The sequence below is a fragment of the Lithobates pipiens genome, unplaced genomic scaffold (assembly GCF_037356315.1).
Source record: "Lithobates pipiens isolate NorthernLeopardFrog02 unplaced genomic scaffold, aLitPip1_a1.2 Scaffold_3, whole genome shotgun sequence".
Classification (NCBI taxonomy): domain Eukaryota; kingdom Metazoa; phylum Chordata; class Amphibia; order Anura; family Ranidae; genus Lithobates; species Lithobates pipiens.
The window spans coordinates 15665049-15692461 of NW_027507790.1; the positions used below are offsets into that span (position 1 = coordinate 15665049).

General features: G+C 41.4%; 1 protein-coding gene across 1 annotated transcript in view; it reads right to left on the reverse strand.

The window, feature by feature from the left end:
- Positions 1-4505: 4505 nt before the first annotated feature.
- Positions 4506-27413, reverse strand: part of MMAB (metabolism of cobalamin associated B) — a 31879-nt gene continuing 8971 nt past the window's right edge. Inside the window, exons 2-9 of the mRNA XM_077461323.1 lie at positions 23253-23314; positions 23075-23168; positions 22237-22294; positions 18519-18591; positions 14664-14761; positions 9749-9813; positions 9326-9385; positions 4506-5710 (exon numbers count right to left, since the gene is read on the reverse strand). Coding sequence (XP_077317449.1) covers positions 5623-5710; positions 9326-9385; positions 9749-9813; positions 14664-14761; positions 18519-18591; positions 22237-22294; positions 23075-23168; positions 23253-23314 — 598 coding nt within the window. The 3' untranslated portion in view covers positions 4506-5622. The remainder of the gene's footprint in view (positions 5711-9325; positions 9386-9748; positions 9814-14663; positions 14762-18518; positions 18592-22236; positions 22295-23074; positions 23169-23252; positions 23315-27413) is intronic.

Genomic DNA, 27413 nt, shown 5'->3' on the forward strand with positions numbered 1-27413 from the left:
AATTCCCCTCTCTCTGTGTTGTGATCTTTGAGAAAGAATAACTTCACGTTAACTACTTTCTGACCGCAGGCAGTCAAATGACGGCCAGGCGGCGCACCTATTGTAGTCATATGACGGCCTCCCGTTTTAAACAGGGAATGCGCGCGCATCCCTGTTTCTTCGGTGGCGGTGTGTCACGGAGACACTGCTCACCACTGAAGGGGGTGAACAGCCATTGGTTATGGCTGTTTACCACGTGATCGGCCGTGATGAAGTCACGGCCGATCACAGATGGTCACACCCCCACTGTGTACGGCGCATGCGCGCCATCGCGCTGCGCGTGCACGTCAGTGGCAGCGTGTTCCCTGGGAACACTGCTCTTCACCGACGCTGGTAAACAGCCATTGGCCGGCTGTTTACCCATGTGATCGGCTGTGATCCTTTCACAACCGATCACTAAAATGTAAACAAACCGCGGTAACGAGAGGTTACCGGATTCTCCTCCTCACACACCGATCGTGTGTGAGGAGGAAATTGCAGTAACATCTCGTTACCGCCTACAGTGTACACCAATCACACTGATTGCCCCCCCAATAAAGAGGACCTGTCACCACCCCTCATAGTACCTGTCAATCACAGTCCATCAGAGTACCCGAGTACCTGTCAATCACAGTCCATCAGAGTACCCGAGTACCTGTCACAGTCCATCAGAGTACCCGAGTACCTGTCACAGTTCATCTTAGTACCCGAGTACCTGTCACCACCCTTCAGAGTACCCAAATACCAGTCACCAAGCCATCAGAGTACCTGTCACCAGGCCATCAGAGTACCCGAGTACCTATCTCCAGCCCATCAGAGTACCCGAGTACCTATTTGCAGCCCATGTCTCATAGAATATACGTTGGGTGTTTTATTTCTAAAATGGAGTAATTTTGTGGGTAATTTCACTGTCCTGGTGGTCCAGGACCTTCAAAAGTGTCATGGGTAGGAATGAAATGAGATGTGTCATTTATGCTCCTAGAACGCCTGAACGTACTACTTCAATGTTCGGCCTCTCTATGTGACCAGGCTGTGTAAAAGTCCTACACTTGGTATCGCCATTTTTGCTCGTAGAACGTCTGAGGGTACTGCATCAATGTTTGTGCTCTGTATGTGGCCAGGCTGTGTAAAAGTCTCGCACATGTGGTATTGCTGTACTCGAGAAGAGTAGCAGAATGTATTTTGGGGTGTAATTTGTTGTATGCATATGCTGTGTGTGAGAAATAACCTGATAATGAAAATTTTGTAAAAAAAAAAATAATAAAAAATAAATCTTCATTTTGCAAAGAATTGTGGGAAAAAATGACAACTTAAAAAAACTCACCATGCTACTTAATACTTTGGAATGTCTACTTTGTAAAAAGGGGTCATTTGTGGGGTATTTGTACTTTCCTGACTTGTTAGTGTCTCAAGAAATGAGATACACCTGATGTACTGAAGGCCTGATCAGATATGATCAATTTTCAACGATTGGCACCATAGTTTGTAGACTCTATAATTTTCACAAAGACCAAATAATATACACTAATGTGGGTTATTTTTTACCAAAGATATGTAGCAGTATAAATTTTGGCCAAAATGTATGAAGAAAAATTACTAATTAGCAAAAATTTATGACAGAAACAAAGGCATTTTTTTCACAAAATGTACGTTTTGTTTTATTTATAGCACAAAAAATAAAAAACCCACTAGTGATTAAATACCACTAAAAGAAAGCTCTATTTGTGTGGAAAAAAGGACGCAAGTTTCATATGGGTACAGTGTTGCATGACTGAGTAATTGTCATTCAAACTGTGAGAGCGCTGAAAGCTGAAGGAAGGGGGTGTAAGTGCACTGTATTGAGGTGGTTAAAAACAGCTTGATCGGGTTGGCTTGTTTAACACTCTTTTATGGCTGTTTAAGAATATGGAAAATAGTATAAAGTCCATAGTCTGGGTCCAGGTGCACTTTAGGATAACAATGAATTTAAAGGAAAAGTTTTTCAATATAAAATTTGCATCTTCTCTGAGGACCGTGGGAAAATTAAAAGCAACTATCATGGCATATGACGATTTCTTTCAGATAGACAACTGAATTGAAACGTGAAGATAATTTCATTGATATGTGTTTTTAAATATGTTTCAGTAATGTGAAGTCACTTTAGAAAGAAACTAAAGCTTATGTTCGGGGAAGAGGATATAAGTTGATAGTGGGGGGAGGGCAGTTTATTGGAGCTGATAGAAGAGAAAGGGTGATAGAAAGTAAGAACTCTCGATGGCAGGGGAAGCAGAGAAAAAAAAGGAAACTAGCATGTTATTCAAGCTTGCCAGCAAGCATGAAGAGCTGAAATACCCTTTTGTGTAAACTAAATTTGGCCTTTGTAGAAATTGAAAAAGCATATGGCAGTTTTCCCTTATAAGATATATACACAATTTTTCAAAAATGTGGTGTCTATTCCTGATTATCCTATATCTAGTAGCAATTGAGATATGTACATTAAACCCAACTCCATCCAAAGCATGGAACGGGGAAGGGTTTAGCGTTTTAGTTGGGGAATAGTTTTGCCCATGTGATTGGAAACCTGAGGGTGGTGAAGTGTTGAACTTCTGCTTTTATTGCTGTCTGCACCTTCCTGTCCTTGTGATGAGTACTATCCATATCTTGTACTGGTTACACTAGAAAAGGAAGCGAGGGAAAATTTCCCCAATGGTTCACAACCAGACATAAAAACATTGCAGATTTTTTACATCTTTTCTGCTTAATTCCCCCAAAAAATAAAAAATGGCTGGTGTTATGCTTTGTTTATTAGCACCTCAATTGCATACACATGTTCTAAATGATTTCTCAAATCAATGTCAAATGAAACTCCGTCATTTAAAGTTTCTTTTGTTACATATATGGTGATCCTGCCATGAAAGTCCTTATTCAGGCAATTCTTGTTATGGGGTGACAACTGTCTTCCAATTATGGAAAAAGAGATATAGTAATTGCACAGGTGATGAATAATCAAAAAAGCAGCTGGAAATCACACAATAGAACCCTTTGTATAAAAACATGAAAAACAAAAAGATTGCCATGCTAGTAACTTGTGAGCAATATAATAACTGAATAATAATGATCAGTCCGTCAAGTGTCAAAAAATGAAGAAATCCTTGAAATTGTGTCTCGTGGGATAATAGATGACAAACGCTCAAAGTGCACATACCCCCGTTAAAAGATGTTCCTTTACCAGATAGCAAGACTCCACGTTATAGTAGCCTAGTAAGACATAGATTCACACATCATGGAGGATCAATCCATCGAAAACAAACGCAAATGGCATTGAGGCCAACCTTGCTGGTTTCTTCCTTTCACTGGGATTCTGATCATCCATGACTGCCCATGGCCCTTTACACCCTAATCTAGAACTGTTAAGGCAAGGCAGAAACCCGCAAGGTTGGCCTAAACGCCATTTTTGCTTGTTTCCGATTAATGGATCCTCCATGATGTGTGAACCTATGTCTTACCAGGCTCCTATAATGCGGAGTCTAGCTATCCGGTAAGTGGAAGGTGCACTTTGGGTGTTTCTGTCATCTATTACCCCACAGGACATGATTTCAAGAATTGACTTTATTTTTGGACTGATCATTATTATTCAATTGTTCACAAGTTATTAGTGCAGCAATCTTTTTGTTTTTCATGTCTTCCAATTATGCCTCTGCATTGTTATCACTTGGTCATTTGCCTTGCCAACATACCTTGCATAGGCCTGTTATAGGTCTTCTTCACACCAAATACAGTACAGTGCATTTTTATTCTGCAACAGAAATGCATGGACAGTGTTCAACATGGATTCCAATGGCCCTTGTTCACACTAGTGCAGTTAACAAAAGTATAGCACGCTCTACTTTTTCACTACCAAATGTATCAAAAGGGCCTTAACTGAGGTGAGGTGACGGGGAAAAAATACAATGCATCAACAACAAGCTTCCACTTTCTAATCCCCTTACTTTGACCTCTCTAGATCCAAAATATTATGTTGTCCTTTTTATGATTCTAGATAATGCATAACTAGTCATGGAGTATGCAACTTCTGTTTATGTGCTTTCCCTGTGATTTCTATATTTGCAAAACTCAAACATATCTTTAAATTAAAAAAAGATAACAAAAAAGTAACGACCCTGCTTGCAGAAATTGTGGTGTGAACTGGCCCTTACTGTTCTAACCAGGAAGCAGGAGGAAGTGGCTGCAAAGTAGCTAAAGGAGAATAACAACAGTACTGATGAATAAAAAACAATAAAATGCTTACAATACCCAGTGCTGCAAACTAAATATAATCCACTTACTGTAGGGGTTATGTCTACTTTAAAACTTCCCTTTGTATATTTGTTTTAAAATGTGTTTACAGTTGAAATATTACGTAGGAAACTCTGAACAATTGATTTAACTTTTAAATGGAAAGGACAAGGCAGCACACTGAATTCTGAACTATGTACCCTACTACAGTTTTGAGAATTTGACCAAGCAAGTATAATTGCAATTTTTTGTTGTTTAATGTTTCATTACACATATACAGAATAGTACATAAATATACAAATAAAATATACAGAACATGAAGAAAGGAAGACTTGGACACTTAGTAGGAATATGGCACGTGTGACTGTTAAACCTGTTAGGTACATCACTGTGTGCCCAAACTAACAATACTACTGAAGTTCAGGCATTAGATACCTTTGATACTGAGCTCATGGGTCCCAAGAGCACTGTAAGCTGAGGGCTTTGACCTCTACCCAAATTGGAAGTCATCTCCCCATCATTCTTTATTCCAACAATAAAGCTTAGGAGCCGATAGGGACTGTTATTTCAGCTGATAAGACTTAGCCCCACTTCAGACAGTATTTGAGGCCCTTTTTTACAGAGCACACCCAGGTTCCATGGACTTTCATGATACAGAAATACAAGTATTATCAAAGCAAATGTCTGCACCTCAAGGTGCCTACACTTTGGAAGTATTGCTAGACTGGATACACTGAAGTTCATTGACATTGAATACTAAGTGCATGACTGTTGGAAAAGTGTATGAAATAGTATGGCTCTGTACATATTCATATGATTCCTTTGTGTTGCACCAAAATGAAGATAATCTGCAGAAACCAGACTGGATGGGGGGCTGGTCTTGGGTCCAGCAGCACTTATTCATTACTGCACTGTTTAGTGCACCCTATTCAGGATCACTTTTAGTTTTCAAGATTTTACTCTCATACAGATTTAATATATCAATGAATATCAGTTCTAAAGATGTTAAAGCGTAAGTAAACCCATTGATTTATCAGTTTAAAAAAAACAGTTACATTCCTGGCACGTGCCGGAAATGTAATTGTTGCATTTGTTGTGCTCAACCAAACTGTCAAACCATCCAATTGTTGGTGTCATAACTGATCACATGTGCAGCACCATGGCAGTTGAAAATTAAACAGAAGCCAACATGGCAGCTTCCTGGGCTGAAAATGATAGGAGAGTTTACTTCCACTTTAAAGGTAATCTTATTTCGATAGCTGGGCCCATAACTCATCAAAAATTGCCCTTTCTCTGCAGAAAATATGCAAACTGCCAGGGAGAACAAAACCCATAGAAAATGTTGCGTTGTCATGGCTGCATTCTTGTATATTTTGTCTCAGGTCTTCCTTCAGCTTTGGCTGCATATCTTGCCAATGTGAAGAGGTAATCACTCAATCTGCAAGTAAAAATGCATCAGATTAGCATCTAAAGTGTAGGAATTATCAGAAAGATTAACAGGTGATTTTACTCTATTTCCATATTTGGAAACTTTCCTTTAACCTTTTGTTCCCATAGAATGCCTCCATCGGGTTTTTATTGCTATCAAGGGTTCCGTTAGAGACATATTTACCCTCACTTCCTGTCTTGTTGGCAACCCTTTACCAGGAAGAAAATGAGTTCAACTTTCCCACAACACAAATTTAAAAAAAAAAAGGTTTTTGGATTGACATACACTTTTACGGCTAAGTTCACCACATGCAAAAAAAAAAAAAAAAAAAGGCAGTCAAATTGATAAATAATAAAAATGTGCATGTTTATATTGTTTGCATTGGAGCCTGTAAAGCATTACAACCACAATTTGTGGATTGCTGGTGCAATGCTCTGGCTCGTGCAGACTATTCTTTCAGCCGCACAGCCCTTCAGTTAGAGGGCTGGAAAAGTATCAATGGTCTACAAGGGCGATGATGTCATTGCACTTCTGCTCCGCTGATATTTTCCCCAGGATTATAACTGAAGTCTTGTACCTCAGTATGGGCCTGAGCCAGAGCACTGCATCCACAATCCATTGATCATGGTTGCAATGCTTTTCAGGCTCCAAAAATAATAAATGCATATTTTTTTATCAATTTTGCTGCATTTTATTAAGAAAAGGCAGATTTAGTCACTGCACTTGTGCCCCATGCTGCAGTTTTTTTTAAATAAAAAAGCTGCTGTGATTTTTTTTTTTTTTGAAAAACAAACTTTATTGAAAGGAGCAGAAAACAGGGTAAAAAGCAGACATAGCAAACATGCCATCGGTACAGAGGGTAACATAGGCCAACATGGCCAAGACAGTATCGCCTATATGAGTACATTAGATTAGCTGTGCTGTAGAAAAATAAACACTAAACATTGGCAAAGTCATGATAGAGCCATTGTGTATCAGCCGGGGTAGGGGGGGTAAGCAGAGAGAAAGGAAAAAAATAAAGAAAAAGGGGAGAAGTTTGATACAAAAGTAACTGAAAAAAAGGGGGGGGAAGGAGGAGGAGGGGGAAATAATAAGAGGAGGCCCAATGGGTGGAAGATACACAGAAAGGGAGAGGCAGAGGGGGGAGGGGGGTAAGGGATCAATATAGCAGCAAATCAGGTACATGTCTCCCCATCTTCCAACCATCTACCCCAGATCTGCTCATATTTAAGTGGACATCCTCTATGTGCATAAATCAATTTCTTATATGGAAGGGTATCGTTAATCTCCTTCTTCCAGCACTGGACAGTGGGGGGGAGGGCCTGCATCCAGCCACGAGCAATCCCTTTTCTCGCCAGGAACAGCGTTTCATGTAAAAAGGTGCGAAGAGGTTTGTCAGCGTCTAACTCCGGCAACAGACCAAGCAGGCACATCTTCGGGTCAAGGCTAGCAGGAGAGCCCATCTGATCATGGAGAAAGCGAATCACCTGTATCCAGTATGTTTGGACAACCGGACAGGACCATATGAGGTGATAGAAGGTGCCTGGGGTGTGGTCGCATAAGCGGCATCCCGGATTATACATTGGTTTAAACCGTGCTATCCTCTGGGGAGTCAAGTATGTCCTATGAATGATGTACAACTGCGTAAGGCGGTCCGACAGCTTGGGGGAAACTCTCTTCACATCCCCCAAGACTTCATCCCACTCCTCATCCTCAATTATTCCAACATCCACCTCCCATCGGGTCTTAGCAGCATATGCCAATTTCACGGTGCCTGGGAGACGGATGGTGGAGTAGAGGGCGGAAATCAACCTGGTTGGCTCATCACCTTTAATGATATCAACTATAGGAGGGACTGTCAGGGTTGGGTTGGAGCCGGCGAATTGGGTCTGTAAAGCATGTCGGAGCTGTAAGTACCTGAAAAGGACATGATTAGGGAGTGAGAATTCTTCCTTCAACGTTTGAAATGATTTGAGCCCAGCGTTAGTCATAGTTTGGTGCACGTATAGGATCCCATAACGTATCCAGACCGCGGGGTCTGGAATGGACAACAGTTCGGGCAAATGAGTGTTAAACCAGAGAGGTGTATAGGAATGGACCTGCGGGGTCCCGATTTTTTTCAGGGCCGTCCGCCAGATCCTCCAGTGATGTGTGAGCATGTCTACTTTGTGATGGGGGGAATGTCCTGACAATGGGGCCCGAAGGACCGACTGAAGTGGGGTATGGGCCGGGTCGCCCGGACGTTGGCAAAGTAGTGTCTGGTATCTTGGTAGCTCGCTCTTGTCAAAATGATAAAAGTGGGACAATTGGGAGGCAAGATAGTAATCCTGGAAATCTGGAAGAGCAGCCCCTCCCAATGTCGTTGGATTCTTCAGAATGTTCCAAGACAATTTGTGTCTGCTGTGACCCCATACGAATGAATTAAGAATTGACTCGATTGTTTTGAAAAACTTTTGTGGTATGTATAGGGGTGCATGCCACACCAAATAAAGTATCTTAGGTAGAAGTATCATTTTGACCAGACTGATGTGTCCCATAACACCTAGAGGTAGTCTGGCCCAGGTTTGTGTCTTGTTCTTGATCAGGGTATACAGGGGTTCAATGTTTAGAGGCACGTAGTCCGTCAGTGATCTAGTGACCTGCACTCCTAGATAAGCTGCTGTGATTTTGAACTGACTCCTGTCTTACATTGCCTTATATCCTTTTATAAAAATATAATTTAGCTAAGTTAAAGCATACATAACACTCTCCAATTTGTTTCTAGTTTTGGATGAAGTGGGAAAAATATAAGCTCTACACCTTCCCCCTCCAGACTTTCCATTTGGTAGAAGTTATGTAGGCTACTGTGTGCAACCACTTAAAGTGTAAATGAAAATAACAAACATGTTATACTTGCCTGCTCTGTGCAGTGGTATTGCACAGAGTGGCCCCAAACCTCCTCTTCTGGTGTCCCTGGCAGTGATCTTGGCTTCTCCTTTTTAGGACTACCATAGCCAGCTGCTGGTTATGTGGAAAGTATAGTCTGCGCTCCATAGACTTACACAGTGGGACTTAGGCCCGCCCCCACTTCTTCACTGCATTCGATTGACAGCAGCAAGAAGCAATGGCTCCTGCTGCTGCTCGAATGCTGTGTAAAGAGGAAAAGAAGGGAGAATAGATGCAGCCATGCACAGCGCTGATCTCGCCTCCCCTCTCTTCCCCTTCACATAGGGGAAGGGGGGGCACAAAAAAAATGCATTAAGGGAAAAAATTTTTTTTAGGTTTAGTAACACTTTAAGGTTCCTTTTTTTTATTTTTTTATTTTTTTTATTCTCCTGAACGAGTGATTGCATCTGACCAGATGCTATGAGCAAATGCACCAACAATATGTTCTACATAATTAAAAAATAGGTTCCACGATAATGGTGCAGTTGGTCATTCACTCATCACTGACAGGTCTCCTGTACTGAGCTATGAAGCTACAGACAATAATAACATAGGATTCCCTAATGCTAAAAGAAAAAGACATTGGAATCTACCACTACTATGAATGACAATCCAGCAGGACTTGTTTCCTTAATATACACTGATCATTATGGACACAGGATCCCTCTGATGGGAGCCATTGAGTTTGAATTTCTTTACCTGTTTAAGTATTTTCCAATGTTTGGATCTGCCTCTCCTTTTTGCAGCAATTTGAATGTGCTGAAAAAAATGACAGTTTTTTTTACTGTTATTGCAAAAAATACAATTTAGGCATTTTAACAAATATTATTGTAACCATTCAAATTGTGGTTATAGAAACAAGGGGGCTGCCATTGCTGACCTTTCCTTCTGAAAATTTTATCTGTCTGGCTGCAATGTTAATCCAATGGCTTCAGTACTTGGAACTGGCATGCACATAAGATATTATGACTTCACTAGGAACTAACTTGTGGCATCATGCTTGTTCAGGTCAGTGATGCCAAAAGTAGTGAAGGCATGGATAGCCAGAAAACAACATTTTTAGAAGGCAACGTTACCCTCTGTAATTCTCTCAGGAAAGGTTCGGAGGTGGGAGGGACTTACGCTCTCTCAGCTCTTCGGCATACAGCTCTGGCCACATGTAAGGATGCACTAGCTTTACCTCCTGACTAGAGAAAGGGAAAAAAAAAAAAAAAGGGAAAAATGTTAATACAGGCAGACATATTAACAGTGTTCTATTTATTTAACCCTTTGGCTACCAAGGTACATTACAAGCATTCTTGTATTTAAGGGGCTAAAACAAACTCACAAGCTTGGTATTGCTTATTTTAAGCCAGTGATCATGTAACGGTGCTGTGGGAGGCTTTTACTTTACACTACAAAGAAGGTGCTGCTGCCCCCAATGCCTATGATGGCTCGCAAGCTCTCTCATTACACCAGGGAGCCTGAGCTGCTGTGAAATGCCTCAGCATGCTGTGTGGGAAGAGCTTGGGGAACATTCATTCCCCAATCTTCTCTGTGATAAATGAGCTCGGAAGCAATTAGCATCCAATCACTTCCGGGTTCAAAGTGGTCATTGATTAGCTGCAGTGAAGGGCATAGGTGAAATTGAGGATCTAATAGAAGGAAAAAAAAAAAAAACGGGAACGCACCCCTGTCAAATTCAAATATGCGTGTGGTGTTCTGTAAACAGCAATTGTGTCACACATGTGGGGTATCACTGTAAATGACAGAGTGAGAGTAATATTTGTAGGCCATAATTCATTAATAACTCCAAACTGATAATGTAAAAGGCTTTAACTACCTCCCACCCGCCGTATATTAAAATGGCAGCAGGTAGGATCTCCTCTCGTTCTGGGGCATGCAGCGTGGTGAGAACTTGGCACAACCCTGATCTGGGTAAAGAGCCAATGACTCGGCTCTTTAACCATGTGATGGGCTGTGTCCAATCACAGCAGTTCACATGTAAAAATGGAAGTGTCATTTTTCGGCTCTCCTCGCTTCACACTCTGTCAGTGCAAGGGGAGGAGAGCCAATTGGAGGCATCTCCTCACAGCAGTGTGTGTGTGTAGAGTTAATCAGAGCACCGATCATCAGTGCCCTGATTATCAATGTAGCCCCAGCAGTGCCACCAATCAGTGCTCAGTAGTGACACCAATCAATGCCCGTCAGTGATGCCAGTCAATGCTGCCCATCAGTTCCTGCTCATCAGTGCTGCCCATCAAACTAAGAAACCATCTTTTTTTTTAATTTGAAATTTTCAATATTTTTTCGCTTTTTATTTATTTTATTTATTTTTTTTGCAAAAAATAAAAAAGCTCTATTTGTGGGAACAAAATGATAAAAATGTCATTTGGGTATAGTGTTGCATGACCGCACAATTGTCATTCAAAGTGCGACAGCGCTGAAAGCTGAAAATTGGCCTAGGCAGGAAGGGGGTAATAGTGCCCAGTATTGAAGCGGTTAAAGTGTTGCATATAGACAATTTTGCATACCAACATTTTTTGCCATTCTATGGGCATGTGCAATTTTAAGGCTTCACATGTTTGTTATCGTTTGGATGCAACCCCCATTTTTTTATCCTACCAATAAATGGTTATTATATTGTGTTTATGTGTACTAAAATTAGTTTTTGTGTATTTTTTCCATATATGCATTTTGATGAACAATTGTGCAAGTATCATGCAACATAAAAAAATTGCAGCGGCTATCATTTTATTTTTTATGGCCTCTGCTTTCAAGAAATACAAGTTTTCAAGGGTTTCATGTAATTTTAAAGCAAAAAATGCATATTTTAACATGTGTGAAAAATAAAAAATTGCACCACTATAAAAGTGGGTAAAGACCTTTTATAGAGTCTTTTGGGAATGTGTAAGGAAGTTGTGTCAAGTCAGAAATAAATTGCCAGTGTATACACGAGCACTGGAAAAAGATATACAATGTTGTAGTTATAACCACATGAGCGCATGCTCTATTATTTGGCTTATTAAAGTGATTGTTATTTTTAGGGGGAAAAAAAAAATATTTAGAAACAGGTTTACGTACCTGCTCTATGCAATAGAGTTGCACAGAGCGGCCTTGAACCTCCTCTTTTCAGTTCGCCCGCAGGTACTTCTGGCTTTTCCTCTCTGGTGAGTGACCCCATAAAAAGCCGATTTCTATAGGGGCACTTGTGCGAGCTCAGACAACAGGACTCAACCCTGTCCCAGGCTGTGATTGACAGCAGCGGAGCCAATGGTTCCTGCTGCCTCAGCAAAGCCTGTGAGACCTGGAAGTAAGGGGAGAGAAGAGCTGCAAACAGGCACAGTGCTGCACCGAATGAGGGCTCAGGTAGATAAGAAGGGTGAGGGGGGGGGGGGGGGGGAGATACTGATGCCTAAACTTTTTTTACCGTAATGCAAGGAATGCATTAAGTTAAAAGAAATTATTATTATTTTTTTTTACTTTAATTCCCAAACTCATGGTTTATCCGTTTACTGTTATGACCGCTTTGTATATATGTTTGGGGGATGGGCCCCTGGCTCTTTAGGTGCCTCTGTACATGGCATGATGTGGGGGGGGGGGGGGACTGACTGTGCATTGGTTTTTGGCCATGAGGGGTAGAAATTTGGTGCGCATACATTATTATTGTAGATATAATCGCGTGTATCTGTACTTTATGGCGCTATGTATTGTGTATGTATATATATTTTTTTTATATGTAAACTCTTATACTTTATTGTATGATCCATCTATTCTATCACCAATGATACTGATGATGAAGTGGCATTAATTGACTGTGAAACATGTTTATTCAAGCCACCCCTGTCTCAGTGTAGAAGCAGCATCGGGCCAAGCTTTATTATCTAATTCTCTCTCCAGTGCGATGGACATACAAATTTATCGACGAGCAACGATATTTAGGAATGTGGATAAATGGCGTTGCTATTTGGTTGCAATATTCAACATTAATGATATCCCATGGTTTTATTTGAAACAAGTTATTTTAGTGTTCGATTACTCTGGCGGTTGGGGAGGCGATAAAAACACACAAACTGCAGGATACGCTATGAGCCGTGGTTGGTAAAATGACTCAGTATAACAATACCAATGGATGCCAGTTTTGTCTTTTACAATGCGAGTTTTTTAAATCTTTTGGTTCTTAATAAATAATTGCGATGAGCATTATGAAGTCTCTTGACATCTCTTTATAAGCTACACTATGCCCTCAATTGGTGGGGACGGCTACGTGAGGGGAGATCAGTCATCATACATCCAAGGGAGTTTAAATTTGGTGCTGTTTATGACTTATTAGAACACCGAGGTCCATCCAAAAAGCACACGTGGGTGCAATTTAAGTGGAATACTGAAAGGGTGCGATTGCCGATATTCGGTTTTAAGCACATATACAAATAGAGTGGATTGCACAGATTACACAATTTCGTTTACCAATTCAACAAGGGTGTTGCAGTCTTGTGGTAGATAACTCTAGCAGTGCGGGTATATATTACAAATTGTGTTAATGGCAACAATAACATAAAGGCAATGAGCTTGGCCTCAAAAATGCTAGAACTCACTGCACTCGGCTAATAACCAGAAGCGACACACACTTGCAATGAAGTGCTAGTCTCCCACTTGTCAGTCAGGAAAGGGACTAGTTGGCTGTATGTTTGGGGTCATTGTCCTGCTGCATTAAGTTTCCTTGGCAGACCACTGAGAGGAGATTTCCTAAAACTAAAAGCACTCAGAATCTGAGCGCAGCTGTCCATGGTAATCAGCTTCTAACTTCAACTGGTTCAGTAAGGCTCTGGCAATAAAACCTGGAAGCCGATTGGTTTCTATGCAGAGCTGCATCAGATTTTGCACTCTCCAGTTTAAGTAAATCAACCTCATTGTGTCTATGATCCTCAATGTTACCCGATCGATGGTCTCATCAATGCGGAGAAATACAGTCAGACACTTATCTATCATGCTGTACCATCAGGGAGGCATGTGATTGGACCCAAATTTATTCTACAACAGGACAACGACCCTAAACATACAGCCAATGTCATTAGGAACTATCTTCAGTGTAAAGAAGAACAAGGAGTCCTGAAAGTGATGGTTTGGCCTCAAGAGAGAGCTGATCTCATCATCAAGTCTGTCTGTGATTACATGAAGAGATAGAAGGATTTGAGACAGAAGATCTGCGGTCAGTTCTCCAAGATGTTTTGAACAACCTAACTGACGCGTTCCTTCACAATCTGTGTGCAAGTATACTTAGAAGAACTGATGCTGATTTGAAGGCAAATATGGATTTGATTTGGATTTTTCATCTGTTCATTTATTTTCCGTTTTATTATTTGATAAAAATAAACTGTTAATACTTCTTAATATACAGTCTTTTTTCACACCTGCCTAAAATTTTTGCACAGTACTGAACGTTTCTGATATCTATTTTTGTTGTTTGTAGTGTTTACTCCATGGCCCAATCCTCTCGCTGGATTGTTTTAGTGGGTACAAAATCAGGTTGTGTATTGTCTCCCTAAGCCCTTGTACACACAGTTGGACATGCCGACGGAAGGTGTCCGATCGGACCGTGTTGACGGATAATCCGACTGTGTGTGGGCTCCATCAGACTGTTCCCATCGGAGTATCCGACGGACCAAGTTTTCCAACTTGTCTATAAAATTTTCTGACAACATGATCCGATCGGACTTTGTCCGATCATGTGTAGAGAATTCCGATCGGACAAAGTGCCACGCATGCTCAGATCAAATTCCTAAACCAAAGCTATTGGCTACTAGCCTGAACGTAGGGCGAAGACAGAGGGCGAAGACAGAGGGCGAAGACAGAGTATTCCGATATCATGAAGATCAGAGCACCATTACATCTGAATAAAATGGGTTCCATATCAGAAATAAAATATTAGCTCCCTGCCCAAAGAAAATGAATGTACTAAGTAAGGACAGAATCTCAAGAGTGGGGAGTCAGCTTTAGGTCTTTCATTTCCAGCTATACGAGTATAAAATACCACTTTGTTTTCATTAAAAAGACTTACGGGAAGTATGAAGTTGGTCAAGGGGGGAAGTTGTGCAGAGTATTTATCAATCCACTGCTCAAGCTCCTGAGCAGGATCAGCACTAAATGATGTTCGTACTATGGAAACAAAAGAAATCAACGTGAAGCTACATTATAATAAATGCCAATTTAAATAAATGACACACAAAACATACACGATTATCCAGCTAGATAAATTACAACAGTGCAACATAGAAAAAAGACACACAAAATAAAGTGTTAAATCGGTAGTAAACTCATATAATTTTACCCCAAATAATAAATATGGAATTGCATGCTGCTTTTTATACAGAAGGCAAACAGAACGTTCTTACTTGAAAGAAGAAACTTTTTCTGGAAGCTCCTGCTTGTATGCAGCCGGTGCCAATTATAACTTCCGTGTCTAAACAGCATTTTATTTCCACCCTTACTCAGGCTGGATTCACACCTATGCATTTTTAGCACTTTTTGCATTTTGCAGATTTGCACTACAGAACGTGTTCCATAGCAAACCTTGCTAAATGGACTGTAGTGAAAATCTGCAAAATGCAAAAAGCACTAAAACTGCATAGGTGTAAATCCAGCCTCAGTCTCTGTGAACATAATCCCATACATGCACATTAGTTCCCGAAGCCAAGCCTTATTTTCGTTACAGTTTTACCATGGCAACCATGTATAGCGAATAGGGAGCTGATCCTGCTGCTGCATTACTCCATAATCGAGGCTTAGCCTCAGAATGGGGAAGGAGTATCGTGGGATCTCAAGGCTGACACTGACCCAAGGAAATGACGCAGCCCCGGCATGTACACACCATTTTTCCAGCACAAAGAGCTTGCCGGAAAAATAGGACGAACAGCGCATGCGCCGGTGATATCATTACAAACAAGATGAAGGATTGCACAGAGAGCAAGCAGGTAGGAAGTTTGGGAACACAACACAATAGCTTGCAATGATTAATTTAACGTGAACTTGAGTAAATGGGTTTACAACCGCTTTAAATAAATTCTATTTACATTGCATTATACTTTATATTAGAAAAATAAAACATCAGAAAAGATTAAAGATATGCTAAATTAAAGAACATTTCTACGAATGACAGTCATCTGACTCAAAGATTTTATACTGCAAAAACATTTTTGCAACAGAACACAGTCACATCTGCAGTATAAATTATATATTGTACGGCCTAGCTTCAACAATAAGGTAATGCATTAAAGTAGAACTAAGGCTGGGTTCACATATGTCTGGTACGAATTGTATGTCTGTTTTCACTGTGAATAAAAAAAAAGCATATGTTCAGCGACTGAAGTGCGTTTTTGATGCAGTTCTGATGTGAATTTGCAAGCGCTCAGAACTAATTTTTGGCACAGCTGTGTTTTCAGTGCTGGCCAATACACAGTGGATAAAGGGCATCAACTCCTGTAGAAGGAGAGGAATCCATGCTGAAATCCTGAACACGTTTCAATTCAGAAGCATTCCCATAGAACTCAATGAGCCTGGAATTTGCATCTGAACTGCTATGCAGTGCTCACAAAAAACACAGGACTCTTTTTAAATTCACATTTAGGATGCACTGGATAAATGTGAACAGCCTAAATGGGAATCAATGTTATTTCACATGTCATGAGAACAGGATGTGGTTCAAAATGCATCCAATTTGCATATACTGTACGTGAACTGAGCTTTAAGGCAAAGCTTGTTTTCTCCACTTCTGTAAGGGAGGGTTATAACCCCTGTCACCTTCATTACCATCTATTGGGGAGATTTTCCTTTATTTCCTGTCCCATTGCCAAACAGGAAGTGAGAGGAAATCCCACCAAAGTGAGCGAATTCCAGGTTGTCACCAGAAATTTCCGTACTGAAAGATTTCCCCTCTATTCCTGTTTTGGGGACAACCCAAAATTTGGGTTTTCTTTCACTTTATAATATAATACCAGTAAGCAGAACAAATGGAGAAGGTGAATCTCTTTAATGGGGGGAACAGACAGCAATAAGACCCCTTTCACACCGGGGCGCTTTGCAGGCACTACAGCACTAAAAATAGCACCTGCAAAGTGCCCTGAAAGAGCCGCTGCTGTGTCTCCAGTGTGAAAGCCCCAAGGGCTTTCACACTGGAGCTGTGCACTGGCAGGACAGTAAAAAAAAAGTCCTGCTAACAGCATCTTTGTAGCGGTGAAGGAGCGATGTATACACCGCTCCTGCCCATTGAATGCACAGGAGTGGAGAGGCTTCACTTCCTGACTCCTTTACTTAAGATGCCAGTGCCTCCACCCAGGGCAGAGGGACAGGTCGGCTTCAGGTGAGGACATCGCGGGTGCCCTGGACTGGTAAGTGTCCTTATTTTGAGGCTTCATGCACACTGGATGTTTTTGGACATTTTTACAGCAGCTGTTTTTGGCTTCAGACATTTTTTTCTACAGTCAATAAACTCCCCATCATGGTATCCTATGTGTCCATGCACACATAGGCTGTTAGCAGTTTTTGGCTGGGCATTTTTTGGCTTTTTTTTAGAATTACGCGCACAGGGCCAGTGCTAAACTAATTTGCGCCCTAGGCAAGACCAGCTACATGCTAGTACAGGAGGGGCAGAGTACAGGGGGGGAGAGGGGCATAGTACAGGGGGGTGGAGGGGAGAGAGGCACTGTACAGAAAGGCAGAGTAAAGGGGCGAGAGGGGCAGGGTACAGGGGCATAGAGGGGCAGAGTACAGGGGCATAGAACAGGAGGGCAGAGTACAGGGGCATAGAACGGGAGGGCAGAGCACAGGGGCATAGAACGGGAGGGCAGAGCACAGGGGCATAGAACGGGAGGGCAGAGTACAGGGGCATAGAACGGGGGGGCAGAGTACAGGGGGGGTTACAGAGTTCTGTGACCTGGAAAGTGCATAGTATCTAGGCGTACAGAGTCAGGCTTACCGTGACCATCTGTAGAGCAAAGCCATCCACGACTCCAGGTGGTCTGACTAGTCTCATGCTTCTCAGTGGAGGAGGGGAGAGATAACACACACTCTGCATCTTCAGATCTGTCTTTTATCTGCTTTATCTGGGGAGTGGACCATTCTCTGCATGCACTGCACTTTGAGCTGCATGTGGCAGCTGGAACATGCCAGGCTCCCAGGATGTTTACACACAGGGTCTGTCCCTGAGGGTCATCAGACGGCACTCTAAGCTTGCCCCATTCCAAGCTGGCCGGCTGTTAAACTGTGCATGTGAAGTGCAGCTTGTATTTGCTGGCGCCTGGCAGAGCTGCCATTATTACTGACAGGCAGCTCTCCCATGTTCACAGTCTGCCGGAAGCTGCGGGGGCTCCCCATGCATTAAGACAGCCTTGTCGCCTCAATGTCTCCAATCCCTCCCATTCTCTGGGTGTCTGCCTCTCTTCAGTGACAGTCTCCTGCGGGCCCCACTCGCTGCTCTCCCGACTCCTCATGCCGTTTCCATCGGTTCTCGGGGTACAACCAGAATTGCTGAGAGTCGCAGAGAGGGGGTGAAGCTCCCTGGCATGCCACTCCACCTTCCTTCTGTGCTATGCCCCCACGCCCGGACATGTATCTGCTTCTGGACCCTGCACCCCCCCCCCCCCCCCCCCCAGAGGAACTTGTGTTGGGGGAGAGTCAACTGGCATGATGTCCAGAACAGGAGGAGGAGGATATGAGATCGACACCTACCTCCTGCACCCGGTATACGGAAAAGCTCCCAGCGCCCCTCCTCCCAGCGGAGATTAGGGAAACCAGCAGCCCTAGGTGACACTGCCCCCTAGGCGACTGACCTAATCAGCCTATTGGTAGCGCCGGCCCTGCACGCACTTCTTTATTAAGTTAAAAAGTGAATTCCTAAAATGAAGCATACCAACATTACCTTTGTGGCTTTCTCTGGCAGAGGACAAAGGCGTTGCAATGTTTGAGCCAACATCCTGCAGCATGCACTGTATCTGTGGGGATATTTTTTATACATCACGTATGCACTCATTCATGTACAATTCTAAACAAGCTTGTATTTATTCTCTATCATAAAATGGTATGTGATATAAAGAAATACGGTTTGAAAATAGTCTAGTAAAAATCCATCATGTGCCTAAACTTGATTAAAGGTTAAGAAAGTTTCAAGACAAAAAGCACTTGCTGTGTTTGCCCCTATGCCCAGTCTTAAAGTAACCCACTCTCCCCCTCTGCAGATGCATACATTCCTAGAACCAGGCCTCTGATATTTGTTCACATCCTGACAAAGCATGCACATTACAACCCCATAGATTTATATGAAGCTCTCTCCTGCTGCTTCCAAATACACAGATCATAACAGGATTTGTAAAAAGAATTTGTAATTCTTTTCAACCTGTATTCTGACCCAGGCACCCCTGTCAGAAAGGATGACCTTTGCAGTTAAAGGAAAACACCATTGGGAGATAGATGGGCATGTCATTTAAAAACTGGCAAAGAATCAGCCAAATTCACATACGTATTTTGAACTTGTATTTGAATTTGACTCATGCTGCGCCACCATTTAGAATGCACACGAGACACATTCACAAAATCTGAGCGAGTTTTTCTCTCTGTATGCAAAAGAAAGTTGGTCTTAATTAGCTTCACGTTTGCATTTGGCGCATTCAGGCGATACAATGAAAAAGTGGGGCATTTTAGTGCACAAATTGCTGTCAGAGCCAAAATTGTTACAAATGCTTCTTGATGTTGGCACAATACATTAACAAGAGGGATTAATGCAGGAAATGTATATAGGGAAAAACTAGTGCGCTCCACCTAATATGTCATAGGAAGACTAAATATAAAAATAATATATACAGGAAGCAGCCAGCATGAAAACAGTGATCTCAGCACCGAAAATGAGTATATAAATTGATTAGAAATGCGGCGCTACCTAAAAGTGCTTAAACATATATAGTGAATAGTAATCCCAAAATTAAAACGAGAAAATATAATGTAAATCAGATACTATCCATTAGATGCAACATAAATAGTATAGAAAATATGTCTGTATAAATAATCCAAATGTAAATGAGCGTGCAACCAATATGTATATATATAAAAAAATGAATAAATGAAAGTCCGTGAAAAAATCAATCAATCAAGTGGTTAAATAAAAATAATCTGCATTAATGATCCAAATAGAAACAAACGTACAAAAAAATATATAGAGTGAAAGTACGTGAAAAAAATCAATCAAGTGATTATTTATATAATCAATATAAACAAGTGATTGTCCATAAACAAAACGTGCACTGATGACTGGTAAACTTGCAAAAATAAAGTTCATGCAAAAAGTGTAAAAATCATTTCCAAAAGTGACAATCCACTGCAAACTTCAGTGCTTAATGGGTGCATCACCTATTTCCCCCAGCCTCTCACCTCCAGTAACTGGTAAATAGGCACTGTGTATAAAGATAGCTGCTGGCTTCTTATTCATTCAGTCACACTGCTCCACCGCTGTCAGTATTTCACTGTATGGCTATGTATTACATGCCCTCTCAATAGCTCCAGGATATCCAAGCAGTATAGAATAGAAGAACACAGAGGGCTTTCATGTGTAGTATTTCGCTACTTTATTGTAATAAAGATAAAATCCACACTTACATCAACATATACAGCAGAGTGTGCAGCAGACGCGGACTTCCGGTTTCGGCCGCAACCGGAAGTGATAGGTCCGACACCAAATTCCTTCCCTGACGCGTTGCGTTACAGCACGTAACTTTTTACCCTTTGAAAAAGTTACGTGCTGTAACGCAACGCGTCAGGGAAGGAATTTGGTGTCGGACCTATCACTTCCGGTTGCGGCCGAAACCGGAAGTCCGCGTCTGCTGCACACTCTGCTGTATATGTTGATGTAAGTGTGGATTTTATCTTTATTACAATAAAGTAGCGAAATACTACACATGAAAGCCCTCTGTGTTCTTCTATTCTATACTGCTTGGATATCCTGGAGCTATTGAGAGGGCATGTAATACATAGCCATACAGTGAAATACTGACAGCGGTGGAGCAGTGTGACTGAATGAATAAGAAGCCAGCAGCTATCTTTATACACAGTGCCTATTTACCAGTTACTGGAGGTGAGAGGCTGGGGGAAATAGGTGGTGCACCCATTAAGCACTGAAGTTTGCAGTGGATTGTCACTTTTGGAAATGATTTTTACACTTTTTGCATGAACTTTATTTTTGCAAGTTTACCAGTCATCAGTGCACGTTTTGTTTATGGACAATCACTTGTTTATATTGATTATATAAATAATCACTTGATTGATTTTTTTCACGTACTTTCACTCTATATATTTTTTTGTACGTTTGTTTCTATTTGGATCATTAATGCAGATTATTTTTATTTAACCACTTGATTGATTGATTTTTTCACGGACTTTCATTTATTCATTTTTTTATATATATACATATTGGTTGCACGCTCATTTACATTTGGATTATTTATACAGACATATTTTCTATACTATTTATGTTGCATCTAATGGATAGTATCTGATTTACATTATATTTTCTCGTTTTAATTTTGGGATTACTATTCACTATATATGTTTAAGCACTTTTAGGTAGCGCCGCATTTCTAATCAATTTATATATTAATGCAGGAAAGGTGTCGCAGCAACTTTACTGAATGCCCCCCTTTGGGTTTATACTGAGGCCTCTCTCACACGAGTAGCCACAGGACAGTAAGAACAGGATACTGAACCAACTGCAGGTCAAATACACTTGTCAGTGATGTCAGAAGCATCTCAAACTGATTTCAAATGCAAACAGAATTCATCCAAAAGCAAGCTGCCCATTGACATATGCCCTTATATTGAATCTGGACTGTAGTCCAAGAAGTGAATTGTTTCAGAACACTGCATATTAGAACCTCTTGGTCATAACCAGGTGGCATTTTAAAACAGTTTAAGGCTGGGTTCGCACCACATTGTTGTGCACATCACATGTGATGTCTGTTCAATGCAAATTCAGCCAAATAGCATGGCTGAAATCGCATTGAGTTCGCACCAAAATGGTGCAGGACCCTTTTTATGGTCCACACTGGAATCAGATCGATTCCTGTACCATTTGTCAGCTCTCACTGCGATCTAAGAAAAGATCTGGGGGGTGTCATTAACTTTACATTAACACCCGCAGCGGTTCGCAGAGGGCAGTGTGAACTGCCTGGGAGTGAGATGCGATGCGGCAACCTGCACTGGAATAGCGCTGGTTCCTGCATCGCACAAGTGTGAACCAAGCCTTAAGGTTGAGGACAACTGCTGAAGCACCATTTTTTAAACTGTACACGGTCGACGTATACTCTTACTATTCCATTTCAAAAGCACTGTGTATCATAAATAGCTGCCGTTTTGGTGACAACAGTTGACTACGCTTGTGCAATTTGTGCTGAAATGGCTACTTGTGGTCTCCTTGGGAAGCCATCTCATGTGAGGTTTAATGGTTTACATATCATTTATGTGTAAACAGATCTCTATATACAGTTAAAATAAGCACTTAAAAACCCTTACAGCTGATTACAATGGATAATGAAAAAAAAGAAAAAAAAGAAAGCAATTAGTATGAGAGTACAAACACAACAATGAGTCATTACCTTCTCAAGTTCAGACACAAACTGGAGATTAGCATCCAGACAGAATTCTCTGGCCAGTCTGGAAAGCAGATGAGACTAATTAGAACAGAATGAGAACCACAACCTCTGCCACTTGAAGCCTCTACAGAGAAATATGATGAAAGTATTCGGTTTTCTTAAGCTTACATAAATGAAATTGAATTATTTAGGTTTATCCTCATCCTATATAGGTAAGGCTATGTTCACATCTAAGTGTAGCATGATTTGCTTGTGTATAGCACAACTACAGGCTAAATTCACAAAATCGTTTATCCCCACTTCCATAAAATAGCTTCTGGCAATTTGTGCCTTATCAGTGCAAGGTTTGGAACACATAACTATTATGTAATGTTTAACTTATACAGCTTTTATTGAGGCGGGCTAAAAGAAAAATGAAAAGCACTTACATCTCACACAATAGAAAAACACAATACAGCATATCTTCAATAAAGTAGACTTTAACTTTCCATGATTTCACTCCTAGCCCCTCCTCTATTACAGCTGCATATTTATTCATTTGTTTTTACATTTTTTGGGAACCCTCCTCATTCTTTCGAGGATTCTTGCCTAGGCGAGAATGATGTCCTAAGATGCACGCAGCCTCCCGGGACACCACATCATGTATCCCAGGAGGCCTCAGGGTAGTCTACCTTGCAACAGCATAGAATCCAGGCCTATAGCATTTTTAGAATAAAGTCAGCATGCACATCCTCTATTTTTTTTCTCATGACAGGTTCAATTTATACTGTAAAAATTCTGATTTTTTTTTATTTTTTAAATACATGTTAACAAAACAAGGATAAAAGTTGGCACCACTTACCCAATAGCGGAGCTCAGTTCATCAGTAGCTCCCAATGCTTCAAACACCAAGTCATCCTTAGGTCTTCTTTCTCCTGTGTAAGTGCTAGAGAAACCTATAGAAGAATACAGAATATTATACAATCTGTACCTTCATTTAAAGAGAAACAGTTCCTGTCCTACGTCATTGGTAGCAGTACCTTTATCTCCAGTTTTTGTGTAAATTCTTGGGAACTTCTTTGCTGTAGCTTCTGTTTGGGAGCTGTCACACAAAAAAATAAAATAATGATATGAATGGGAAACTACTAGTTTCCCCTCTAAGTAAAATATACACACTTGAAGGATAATGCTTCAATGCCCCCGATCGCCTTTACTTTTGCTCCTACTTGGCCCAGCTGACAAAAGCAATGAAGCCCAAGCTGCTCAAAACAGAGCTTACCCAGGGCTCAGGGCTGCCCCCCACCTTCAGTGCTGGACCATTTACCAGGCTATCACAGATGACGCAATAGGGAATTGCATACCCTCCATACCCAGAATTAAGAAGAAGCCTCTGAGACAAAACTTTCTCAACTGGAGTGCAGCCAATCAGCTTTTAAGTTTGAATTTTTTAAGCTGTGTGGAAAAAATGAGATATAAGCAGACTTGTTTCTATGGACAACAGAACCAGTTGAGATAGAACTTGTCTCGGGAACTTTCTATTAAAATGTAAGTAAACCCCCCTATGGTTTTTAGCCAAGGGAGCTGCCATCTTTGCCTCTGTTTAATCTCCAACTTCCATGATGCTGCACATGTGATCAGTTATGACACCAGCCATTGGATGGTTTGACAATTTGGTTGAGAGCACAACCAATGGGAGTGTTACATTTCCGTAACTTGTTTTATGGATGGGTTTACTTCCGCTTTAATTCTCCCCTGTGAGGAGTATATACTTTGTTCCTAATAGCTGAGTCAAGGGAAAGATGGCATTTAAGCAACCCTGCTGCTTTTAAGTAAATAATTGTATAGAAAAACAAATGTGATTCTGATTAACAGTGTAGATTAAAATATTTTCTATATAAGTAATGAATCTAGTTCCTAATCCTAAATGTAATCGTTTGCATTGGCTGCAACAATCCTGGCAGCTCCTCTTGAAAAGGGAAAACAAGCCATTGACACTTAAAATGGATCTCCAGCCACATAAGGCAGCTACTGTGCCCTTACTTATTATATTACACTAGACATACATAAAATGTACTATTTATTCAATGGCTATTGTAGTAAAGGTGCTAGCATAGTCCAACTTCTGAGGTACCATGGTGTGAAAGCAGATGTGTGCATGCATATATTTCATTGGGTACCTGTCTAATGGACAAGCACAAACAAGGTGTGGAATGAGGCAGGTGATTAAACCACCAACCTACCAATCCACCGTCTACAGCACTCTAGACTTTGTTCTCCCTGAGAAAGAATGAGATGATATAGGGCAGCCTTGCTTAATCATTCGAACACAGAGGAACCCTTGAAATAACTTTCTGGTCTCAGGGAATATCTTGCTAAGAATAACTATAACTACAACTCATGATACATTAGTGTGATGGTCAGTGGGAAGAATGCCCCTTACATTTCTGAACATTGGGAAGATTATTAGCACTTACATATAGCTAAAAAGATCATTAGTGTCATTGGGAACTTACAAGAGGCTGGAATCGCTCATTGCTTAGGGAACCCCTTGCAACCTCTGTAGGAACCCTAGGGCTCTATGGAACCCTGGTTGAGAAACCCAGATATATAGAAAACACTATATGTATTCATGCAGACTTATCCAATCTGCAGAAAATCATACAATTCATAAAACACAATTGCCTGGATTCCTAAATTGCACAGTTCTATCTCCATAGGCGACGTTTAAAAAATTCTACAGGTTGCATGTTTTGAGTTGCGGAGCTTGGGCACGTTAAAATTTTCTATTTTTACACTGTTCTTTTTAAAAAAAAAAAAAATGTTGTAACTTCAATCCTATTACAAGGAATGTAAACATCCCTTGTAATAGAAAAAAAAGCATGACAGGACCTCTTAAATATGAGATCTGGGTCAAAAATACCTCAGATCTCATATTTACACTAAAATGCAAAAAAAAAAAAGTCTTTTGAAAAAAAATAAAAAAAATTTCCCTTTAAGAGCTATGTGCGGAAGTGAAGTTTTGATGTGGCTTCCACCCTGCAATGGTATGGAGCTGGGTATGGGCCATCTTCCCCTCGCTCAGCTCCATACCAACCAGGGGAGAGGAACCGGGGCACGTCCTACTGATGACCTGCTCCCGCTGTGATTGGACACAATGTCCGCTGGAACCCACCGATCGTTCGAGAAAGAAGCATCATTCTGTCAGTAGCAAAGCAGGAACACAGATCTATGCCTCTCCCATAGTACAAGCAACTCCCCCACAGTTAGTAAGCACATTTTAGGAACACATTTAACCCTTTGATTGACCCTGATGTTAACCTCTTCCCAGCCAGTGTCATTAGTACAGTGACAGTGCATAGTTTTAGCACTGATCACTGTATTGATGTCACTGGTTCCCAAAAAAGTGTCACTTAGTGCTCGACTTGTCCGCCTCAATGTTCTGATCCCCAACATTACTAGTAAGAAAAAATAAATACAAATTCCACACATATATAACCAATTGTTTGAAGATGCTATAATTTTTGCATAAACAAATCAATATACGCTTATTGGGATTTTTTTAACCCAAAATATGTAGCAGGATACATATTGGACTTTTTTTTTTTTTTTTTTTTTTATCAGAAAAGCGTTTATTGAGCATAAAAAAAAAAAAAATATACATAATCAAGTACCAGGTGCAACAGGCACCAAAAACAAGAATATCACATCTGACATTACTTTCATGCAAGCAGTGCATACAATTTGATTCGGCAATTAGAGCCCATCCAGAAACCCAGGTGAGGGGACCAACAGGCTGGCCCGAGAGGGCAGCTCGTGGTGCCTGTCCGCGTGGACATATAAAGGGCATCTAATACTGTTATTATTGGCCAATGAAGCATAGTGTTAGAAGACAATTAGCAATTGCATGGGTCACACTGAAGGTGGCGGCATTGCTGGGGGTCAGTCCTGTTCCATGCATGTGGTCATGTCTTCCAGCCACCTGTCCCAGATTTTATTGTACTTGGTTGGGCAGCCTCTGTGCAAGTACAACACCTTTTTGTAGGGGAGGGTGGTGTTTACCGCCCCCCTTCCATTGCTGAATGGTGGGGGGGGGGGGGGGGGGGTTGCCCTAATCCAGATAAGAGCGATTTGCATTCTGGCGAGGAATAGCGATTCCTGTAGGAATATATTGAGGTACTTCTCCTCTTCAGGTAGAGAGAGGATGCCGAGTAGGCATTGTCGGGAGCATAGAGATAGGGGAGAGCACATACGGTCGTGGAGGAACTTGAACACCTGGGACAAGTATTCCTGAAGTCTTGGGCATGACCATAATAGATGGTAAAATGTACCTTGTGGGTCTCCACATTTGGGGCACACCAAGCTGTAGTCTGGTTTGAACTTGGATAAGCAAGTCGGGGTGAGGTAGGATCTATGGAGCATGTATAAGTGGGTGAGTCTGACAATTTAGGAGAGACTGTCTTAGAGGTGGCCAATGCATCTTCCTAATCCCCATCCTCCACATCCTCCAGGTCCCTCTCCCATTTGGACTTCAGCCGGTGCACCTGCAAGGTGGCCGCTGGTGTTATTAGGTGGTTGTAGAAAAAACATATCAGCCCTTTGGGGTCTTGACCACGGATCACATTCACAGGAGGCAGCAACTCAAGTATGGAGACGGATTCTCAAAATTGGGAGCTGAGGGCATGGCGAAGCTGGAGGTAGCGAAAGAGCATTTGGTTGGGGAGGTCAAATTCGTCTTTGATGGCTTGAAACAATATAATTGTTACTTCTCTAGAACAAGGGAGAGGAAGAGGATTTCTTTGGCTATTTATAGATTTTGGAATATAGGGGCTTTGGTTATGGTCAAGACGTGTTGCCAGATTTTGCAGTGATGGGACAACATGTTATTTCTGATGCCCGGAGGTCCATGGGTGCCTCGCAGGAGGATTTGGAATGGATGGGCGACCTGGTCGGTGTAAGGGGAGCACACTAGGGCCACATAGCGATCTCTGTATTTGGTTGTAATGATATAAATGCGACAATTGGGAGGCAATATAATATAGGGCAAGGTCTGGGAGGGCAGTACACCCCAGGTGTATAGGGTAGAGGTCGACCGATATGGGTTTTTGTCTGGCCGATGCCGATATTTAGAAATCATGGCGGCCGATATACGATGCCGATTTTTTTGGGCCGATATGTTAGGCCGATTTTATTTTATTTATTTA